Source organism: Pipra filicauda, unplaced genomic scaffold (genome assembly GCF_003945595.2).
Source record: "Pipra filicauda isolate LSUMZ 115617 unplaced genomic scaffold, ASM394559v2 scaffold66_size7647185_pilon, whole genome shotgun sequence".
NCBI classification, from domain to species: Eukaryota; Metazoa; Chordata; class Aves; order Passeriformes; family Pipridae; genus Pipra; species Pipra filicauda.
Window position 1 is genome coordinate 169,003 of NW_024104831.1, and position 9,654 is coordinate 178,656.

Below are 9,654 nucleotides of genomic sequence, written 5' to 3' on the forward strand. Positions count from 1 at the left end.
ACACTTACGGCGCTGGCAGAGTCCCGGCACGGCCGCCAGCAACCGGACCACCCCCAGGAGGGCTCCGGGGCCGCGCTGGCACCTGGGCACGGAGACGATCCCCGCGGTGAGGCAAGCCAGCAGCGGCACCCACATCATGCGCCGCTGCCGGCACCGCTCCCGCTCCCTCTCCTCGGGGCCGTGTCTCGGCGCCGCGGCGCGCTCAGTCCCGGCCCCCGCGGGGGCGGCGGCGGCGGCGGGGCCAGGGGAGGGGCGGCGGCGGGCCCGGCACAGGTAGGGCGCTCGGCGGGGCGGGCGCGGGCCGCTGCATCTCGGGGGCAGCGCCCGCCGCGCCCCTGCGCCCCGCCAGGGCCGGCCCCCCCCCGGCAGCGGCGGCCGTGAGGCCCCGGCCGAGCGCAGAGCGCAGCTCCCTCCATCCGCCTCCAGACCGGCGCGCCAGGGGCGCCCCACCGCCCGCCCTGCCCGGGGGGCGCGGAGAGGCTCTTGGCACCGCGCGAATAGCGGCGGCGGCGGCTCCGCACTTCCCTCGGGGAAACAGGCGGCCGGCGGCCGTCCCCGCCCCCGCCGGGCAGCCGCCCCCCGCCCGCCCCCGCCGGGGCCAGGTGGGCGCTGCCGGCCCCGTCCCGAGCTGCTGCCGGGGCTGTTCCTCCGCGCCGCAGGGCCGGGGTTTGGCGCGGGTTGGGGGGCCCGGGAGGGTGGCCGGCGGCGCTGCACGGAGCGGCCCGGCCCCACCGCGGCGGGTGCGAGCCGGGCCCGCGGGTCCCCCCGGTTCTCCTCGGTTGCCAGGAGACGGCAGCGGGGCAGGTTCCGCGGGCGGGGGCGGGCCCGGCGGTGAAGTCACTGCGTCCGCCCGCGCCGCTTTGTTCGGGGAGGAGGGTGAAGGCCGGGGACGCAGCGCTGCGCCTCCCGCTGCCGCACCTCGCCCTCCGCCCTGGCCCCGTGGCAGCCCCTCCGCCCCTCGGCGGGGCCGGCCCTCGCTTCGTGTGACGCCGCCGCCTCTCGCTCGTGCGACCCTCACCCCCACCGCCTCCTCCTCACCCCGCGGCGCTGCCCCCCGGCCCCACAAGCGCCGCCGGAGCGCCGCCGGAGCGCCGCGCTGGGTGCAGCACGCTGGACCAGGGTGCGGGCCGGCAAACCGCCCCCGATCACTTAATGTCACCTAAACACACCTCCCCTTCTTTACCGCCTTCCCCGAGTGATTTCTGCCCGGAGTTTCCACCCCTCCGGGCGCAGTAGGAGTAAAGCAAAGGTTACCGTGCCCGGAAAGTACCGCGACGTGCGGGCCAGGAAAGCCCCGCCGGGCCAAGGTGCGAGCTCCGGCCCGGCTCCGCTCCCCGGCCCTCCTGACGGTCGTGTCACTGTGCTCCTCTCGAGGGCTCCGCTCCCCGGGCACGCAGTGCGTGGAGGCGTTTTCCCGGCAGGTGAAACGCACCTGGGCACCTCTCCCTGTCACACGCCGGTGGCCGGGCCGCCGTCTCCCTGGGTTACCGGGGAGCTGTGCCGGCCTCGGGGCCCTGGGCCGAGCACAGAGCCAGCTATGGCCAGCCCGGTGTCATCCCTTCATTTCTGATCCTAATGACAGAACAGATGTCAGTGCACGCAGGATCCCAAAATAGCATGTCGATGCACCACCCAAGTCTGACTGTGCACGGTACAACGTTAATAAATCCTGCAAATGCAAGCAGTGTAAATAGTGTGCTGTTTCACTGTCCTTATGAAAGTCTGTGAAAGCCTCTTTAGACCCTGTGCTAAGCCTCATGGACTTATGGATTATTTATCATCTGCATGTCAAAGATCAGAAACTGAACCTACACTGGGTTTGTTCAAGGGTGCTAAGGAGGAGTTGGCAATGGAATAGTCCTATACTTGCACTCTTGGGAGTTTTTAAACACTGTATCATCTCCTTTGCTTCACCTTGGAAAAATCCCGTTTCAGACATCTGACTGTCATTTCTCGAGTGGCCACAGCCCAGATGGGGATATGGGATGTGAGAAAGTCACATGCAGTGATGGTCACATAAAAAATGTAGCGTCTACAGGACTTCAATTATTGTGGCATTCCTGACCTAAAAGCTTTATGATTTCAGAGGTCACAGTCTCAAATACTGTAAGTAGTGAGCTACATGTCCCATGAGAGTTCAGTTAGGTGCTATTTGAAATAAGATATACTTGCGACACATGAACTAAACTCAATTTACTCCTGTTGGACACTGTAATGTTTAACTCCTGGGTCATGGTGTTGGGAATTTATGGTGATTCAAATGTATCTGGAAAAAAGGGATTCAGGATGACACAAAAACAAATTCAAGGAAATATCTTTAAACAAAATGCCAACAGAAGCAAAAGTCACCAAAACTGAGATCTCTCTACTTTGGGATTTTTCACTTGCATAGTCTAAATAGTGCTGACGGAAGTATACAGCTAATATTCCATACGGATATATTCTGTATGAATCTTTTTATCAGATCAGAAGGTAAATTATCATAAGCGTCATAAGCAAAATGGCTCTGCCCTCAACAGCATGAATTATCTTGCAGGTTTCTAAGCAAAGGCTGTTCATCATACAGATAGGAATCAGAGTCATTACATGCCCTACTCCTGATGAGAACGACATCCAAGGATTTGGCGTTCTAGGCAAAAAGACAATACCTACGGTTTAAGGGGGAAGAAAAAAATTCAGATATTTTTTATATAAAATCGGAGAATACGGTAACCAGAATGAAAACTGGCTAGTCATTAATTTAAACACTGAGAACATAATGAAAAGGATGTCAGTATTGGGTGTGAACTATGCACCCTGAATAGTTAAAGTTACCAGGATCAGCAGTAACAAGCCAAGAGCTAAAGGTGCCAATAGTTTAGGCCTCTGTGTGTGCAGGCCACTGTAACTGTGTAAAGTATTCTGCTGGTTTATGTAAAGTGCAGCTTTTTCCTATTTCTTTAGCTTCATTCCTCCCATGGTGGGATCCAAAGACTTAAAAACATTTACTTTACAGTGATAGCATCTTTGAATAAATTGTTGTTCAGGCAGCGTTTATAATGCAATAATATAATTATGCAGGAGTTTTGAATAATAATTCTAGTTTTGCAAGTGGAGAAACTGAGTCATCCAAGGTCACATAAGAGACACAAATCAAGGAGTTTAAGACAACTGGAAATGGATTTAAGTCTCAATCCATTGTCCTATCCACAGGACCATTAATCCTTGAAGTAATGTGGTTGTGGAATCTCTGTCCTTCAAGATATTTGAAACTCAGCTGAACAGGTCCCCAGGCAGCCTGAACTAATTAGATCTGTTTTGAGCAGAGGGCTCATTGTGCCTCAAGAGGCTTTTTCCAACCTGTGCTGTTCTATGAATTTCTATGGTGGAAAGTGTGTAGTTCTCTTTTATTACATGTATAACAAATTTCTTGAAGTGTTATAACTGCGACTTCTTTTCAGTATTTACATTTGTTTTATTGAAAACAAAATACAATTGTCTATCACAGTGTTGGTGAACAGCCTCTCTTTTCAGGAAACAGTTTTGAAAATATTGCATCTGCAATGAATGCTAACTAGAGCTGGTCAAAAACCCCAAAACATTTCTTACAAAACCCACGTTCCTTTTTTGGTTGAATATTTCCAACCATCTTTAATGTGCCATTTCATGGGGGAGAGTCCAAACCAAGGCTGCAAAGGGAAGATTGATGGTGTTTTACAACTTCTGATATCACAACTTTTTTAAAATAAAAAATGCACTGTGTGTTCATCAGGAGGTCCTGTGATTTCTTACATTAGAAATGGCATCTTAGACACTATTAAAATCCCCGTAAAATGCATTATGGTGTACTTAAATTATTTGTACTTTCCCCCAACTTCCCTATTTTAATAATATAAAATCCTGCTAGAGTATAGTAATTGTTTTGGATTTGGTGGCTTTACTTGATCCCACGGACATGCAAATTGTATTTCTTTGCTATATAACTAGCTAAATGGATCATATGCTTGTCTGTCAGATACAATTGCTTATGGCAATCTATATGGCAGCAATGCCTCCCTTCTGCTTTTCTTTAGAAAATTACTTGCAAAACCCTGGTGGTACACTTCTCTTCCTTGCTTATATAAACAATTGAATTCTAAAATTTTTATATTAAAAATAGAGTATGTAATCCTCTAGAAGTCCCAGATCTTGATCTTTTGTACTTTAGTGCTTGTGACAAGCCCGCTGAAGTCTGTGTTATAAGACAAAAAACCTAAGATATTTCAGACCATTGCAAGAAAAAAAAAAAGGCAGTGAAGATAGTTTTTCAACAGAAATGATCAGCAAGCAGTTCAGACAGAGACAGCAGTGGCTTCTCAGGTGAGAAGTTATCATTCTGTTTAGGGTTTACCAGGTCAAACCCAATGCTTTAAGCTCTATACAGACACTCATTTCCTAGGACATCTGTAGTGCAAACAGCTGATCTGTAAATTAGCATTGAGGGGTCTCAGTGAAGGTGTCCCTCTCCTCTGTTTAAGTAGAATGATTTTTCTAGAGACAAGAAAGCATAAAAAATTATCTATAAAATTCCACTAGGATTCTTAAAAGCATAAAAATATGCATGTAACAAGTGGTCAAAACTTAGATTGTTTATTGAAATGCTCTAAAAACCTCTTTCTGGAAGTAATTACTGAAAAACCCCAGCAGTATATTCAGTTGAACAGATGTATTCTGGAAGAAGAACATTTTAATTGTTGTCACATGAGGAGTTTTAAAGAACACTGTTACACTAAGATATTTTGGTACTTCCACTATGCATTTTTATGTGATGGAACTGGTATTTTAGATAGAAGTGTTTTCTTCCTTTTGACAAATACTACTGTAGTTTGTTTTGAGAGTCTTTCTGACTTCAGAGAGTTGAACTGCCCTAAGTAAATTTTAAAGAATAAAATTTACCTGGGATTCTTCTATATACTGTCATTAATATTTTCCAGATATTACATCACATATTTACAGGCACCATGGCTTGATTTCTGAAAGGAATAGATACAAGAACAATAGGCCAAATGAGTTACTTCATTAACCTTATTTCAGTGGGACTTTTGCCTGAAGGACCAAAGACCAGATCTGTGTTACTGATCTGTGTGCCATTTTCCTGTTTTCCTTCAGTGACTAACAGAGAAAGAAGAGCATTTAGTTTTACTTAGTTTTGTATTCGCAAAGGACTGCAGCCCACCCAAAAACAGTCATAACAATTTTGATGCTATATTGTTTTCCAGCTCAATGGAAGATGGTGAAGGCCAGGTTTCATCTCGATAGATGTAAGTGTAGATCCACAGACACTGAAGCTGCTGAACTCTGAAAATACACATTTCAAAGAACGGTTTCTGACATAAACAACACTTTTATTTCTACAGAGGAGCAACAGCCACTGTGCAGTTTAGCAACAGTCACACACTGTTATCAGAATTATTTTGTTATTATTACAAGCTCAAACTGTCCACAGAACACTGGCACTCTATGTGTTTTTCTTTCTTTACCTCCACCCATTTCCTTCTGTTCTTGTTGCCTGTCTCCTGCCTTTCTCTCTGGTACTTGTAAAAGGTATGTTATCTCCACTTACTGCTGAGAACCAGCTTAGGTGCCAATCAAATGACGGTGTTACACCTCGGGTGTTTTCATTTCCTTCTTCCTCAAAATTTAGTTTTTACTTCTCTCCTTTTTTTTTTTTTCTCATCTCCACTCTCCCACAGTCAGTTTGGATGAATCCTCAGATACTTTACAGGCCTCTTGCTTTCCCAATCTACCCCCTCCCTATGTCTCACTTCCCTAATGGAGTTCTAAGGTCATGACTGCTGCTGCTGCAGCATTGCATCTTCTTCCTCATCCTCTTTCCATGGTGATTTCACGCCTTCTCTGTCCCCAAGATCTTGTGTTACCAAGGGTGGAGATGAAATATTCCATAATTATACAGCAGGCCTGACAAAATTTTGGAAAGTTTTCAGAGAAAATTCCCATATTTGCCCCTGTCACCATGAGCTCACTTGTTATTTCCCAGAGGTTTCCTCTGTAATGTTTTACAAGGAACTGGTAGAAAGAATGTAGACTATAGTAGATAATTAATAGGAAATATTTCTCGGGACTTCTGAAAGACTACAGTTCCTGTTGAGGAAATTAGGTGTTAAAGGTTGAAAGGTAAAGGTAAGTTGTGGTTTAGAAACAGCACTGGTATTGTTTACAGAAATTAAAGTTCATTTATAGCTCAGTATCACCTCTATAAATCAAGCTCAAAAGTATCCTACAGTTGCAATGCAGGAGTTTGTAATGGGGTGATTGATGAGTGCAAATCATTTCTCCTTCCCATAGCTAAACTGGTGCATTGAGCTGTGGCTGATGAGTGAAAAAATCCCATGGGCATACTCTGTGTGCATGTGACAGAGGGGGCAAGTGTGTGTATGTGTGTGGACATGGACAGGGAGTGTGTGTTTTTCCAGAATTACCAAAGGTTCTGAACCTCCCTGACAGGATTTCATCTGAACTTGTTCTCAATCTTCAGGCAGGGTGTGCACATTAAAACCTGGATGCTCTCTGTGGGGTATTTATCTGCATATCCCCTCCCCTCTCTCACCAGATTGCTGCTCAAGACTCACCGTTAAAATGGCAGCCAAAATGAATCAAGAAGCATTTAGTGGGAAAATCAGGAAAGAATGAAGGCAGATGGGGACATTTAGAAATAATAAAAAAAAATTACTTACTGATTTTTCTAATTGTTTCAAATACGTTTCTACATATACATCTTCTCACCTCCCACATTCTGCTTATCCTTAGATTGTTTTCATTTTGGTGTAGAAGCATGTATGTTTGGGCAGCACCTCACACAAGTTCATCCCTACTTCTGAAAAACATCCCTACTTCTGTATTTTTAATTCATATCAGTAAATCTTTGCTTGTCTAATTCCAGGCTCCAGTAGAGCTGTAGTTATTAGTTTTACTGTTCTTCCTTTATGCTATAATAAAGCTAACATTCTTTTAAAAATAAAGTATAATTAAGTTGTGGAATTCATTTGCTCCAGGTAAGAAATTTGCAGGATTTAAAAATAGATGAGATATTTATATGAATTTTATGTGTTTTTACACTATCCGGGATAAAAGTTCATGACAAAGGTAACCTTTTGTGCTTCAGAACAAGAACCACTATCAGTGGCTGCAGAGAAATTTCCCCTGTGGCCCCACAGTGATGTGTTCCTTTTAAAATGATTTCCACCTTTGCTGTAGCAACTGGTCCCAACTGTGATGGGAGTCAAGGTAAGGCATGAGAGGGACTGTGGGATTCATGTGTTGCAAGGGAACAGACATCACGTTTTTGAGGACAAATACTTCCAGCCTGAGTTGAGACAGTCTAGAAATAATTGAATTGTTCAGCAATATATGAAGAGTCAGTATAAACTAAGGACCAAAATTAAGGTCATACTCTTAGCATGTACTTGAATAGAGTACACAGCTACCTTAGGATTTGCCAGACCTTATCTTTTTATCTCAAATGGAAAATATTTTACTTAATTAAGTTACAGACAAGCTAGTAATTTGTTCCATTAGAATTTAGTTAATGTCATACTGTACCGGTAAATAATCCTCATGTGACATGACACATTAATGAACACTGGAAGAATGAGGGGAAATAGAGATTTCAAAGTAATTTAGTAAGCCTAACTGTGTTTGAAGAAAAATATTTCTGATAAAACTTCTTATTTGGCACCATTTTCCATGATGGGTGGTCTCGAATTCAAGACTCGATGGTTATATAAGTGAGAGACTATAGATCAAACAGATGTGTTCATGTTAAATTGCTAGGTGAATTTGTATAGCCTATACAACACAGGATGTTAGAAAAGATGACCATTATAATTCTTTCTTGATTTAAATTATATCAGTTTTATTAATGTCACACTTCTACAGGCAATTAACAAACTTGTATAACTTGGACTTGGAAGAGAAAATGGAACACAAGATGTCAGTTTGCAGGAAATGTGTCCTGGCTGACTCTGAAAGAAGTAAGGATTACATTACATCAAATTAAGCTAAAATTTCACCATGCTCAACAGAATAATACAGGTGCAAAATTGAAGTAAAAGAGAGAAGAGCCAACAGCACAGGCAGTATGGATACCAGTGACATGTACCTTACTTATGCACAAACTATCCTAATAATAACTGCCATGGAATGTTATGATCTCAAGAGATATAATCCAGGTAATAAATTTGAATATAACTATGTGTGCCACAGAAGACATAGGCACCTGGACCACTCAAAAGGACAGAAGAGAATGACTAGATCTTTTGCCCTTAGGCATTAACTGTCTCCCCAGGAGTACTGCAAATAACAGTGATCACAGCTTGAAAATGCACAGTTATGAACTTACTGATGGCTTGTGGGTTTTCATTTTTACAGTGGGGGCCAAAATGGTGTTGTCACTAAACTTCTTCCCATGTGTGGGTGGAAACCACTCTGTAGATTCTTGTTTTATTTTTTAGTGCATCACAAACTGACCAACAGTCAGTTGTTCAGTCCACTTCCCTATGAGAACATGAGAGGTGTCATTCCTGTAGGAGGAGAGGATGAACTGAAAATAAAACAGATCAGATCCTGTGGAGAATCAAAATGAAGTTGGATATGTAAATCAGGATTAAATTTCAAAACCCAAACCATAAGAAATACAGTTTTTCGTTGTCCAGAAATTCTTTGAGTCTGCGATGGTGTAAGGATGTTTTCCCTCTTGAAATACCTCCTACTTAGTATGCTCTTTTGTTTGCTGTTTGTGCTCCAGGATGTAATACATATATGATGAACATATCACAGAAATGATAAGGAGATTGTTCATTAGTAATACTTTAACACTAAAAAGTTGACTACAAATCCATTTCAAACTATAGTTTGATTCTCTGGTAATATGACACTAATACTATGTGGCCATATCACTTCAGAGCCCTCATTCTGATTCAGATCCATACTCTATATTCTACAGCCAAAAAAACTGGAGGAGATCCAGTTATACAAGGAGCAAAAGGTAACATTTACCATATAATATTAGAAATTCTAGATATATTAGAAAAAGATTTCCCAACAAGTGATTTTGTTATGTAAAATTGATAGTTCATTGAAATTAAAAATTTTATAATAGATTTAAAAAATGTGTGAAAGAAGTTAATATTGCCCGTCTAGTACAGACAGGGTGGATAAAACAACAATTTTGAGTTAATTGATGAGAATTATAGATAGTTGCAGCTAGATGGAGGGTTGAGGAAGAATTCTGCCTATTGGTGCCAAATGGAGTCATGGCCAGGGTTTTTTTTTCCATCAGCTTTACCTAAATGGTGGCTGGGCACACCACCTCTTTTTGCTCTTGATCCATTGCTCAGCAGTTTATGCTTTCTTTTATATGTTTCTTTGTTCTGGCTGTCTTCTTTTACTAAAACCAAGCAATGTGACCCTTTTTTTCTTATTTTATTTTTAGATTGACTTTCAAGTTGAAAGTATATGCAGAGAGAAGAAATCATTCTTTCTTTAGCACTGTTGAACTAGCATGGTTTTTTTAACTTCCTTTGTTTTGTTTTGGTGTTTTGGGTTTTTTTAGAGCAATTTTTTTTTTCCCCTTAATCTCTTTTAGCAATAGCAACCACAGAGGTTGCCTGTAATTAT

General features: G+C 43.5%; 1 protein-coding gene across 4 annotated transcripts in view; it reads right to left on the reverse strand.

Moving 5' to 3' along the window:
* The window catches only part of ITGB8 (integrin subunit beta 8), a 46,026-nt gene extending 44,670 nt beyond the window's left edge, over positions 1 to 1,356 (reverse strand). The window contains exon 1 of one of the 4 annotated variants that reach the window (XM_027738927.2): positions 1,255 to 1,356. Coding sequence is in view for 2 of the 4 variants with exons in the window: in XM_027738922.2 (XP_027594723.2) it covers positions 9 to 138 (130 nt within the window). In the remaining 2 variants the exon portion in view is untranslated. Of the gene's footprint in view, positions 1 to 8; positions 204 to 1,254 lie in introns of those variants that run through there. The other 3 variants (XM_027738922.2, XM_027738928.2, XM_039388656.1) reach the window with 3 other exon arrangements.
* Between the last annotated feature and the right edge of the window lie 8,298 nt (positions 1,357 to 9,654).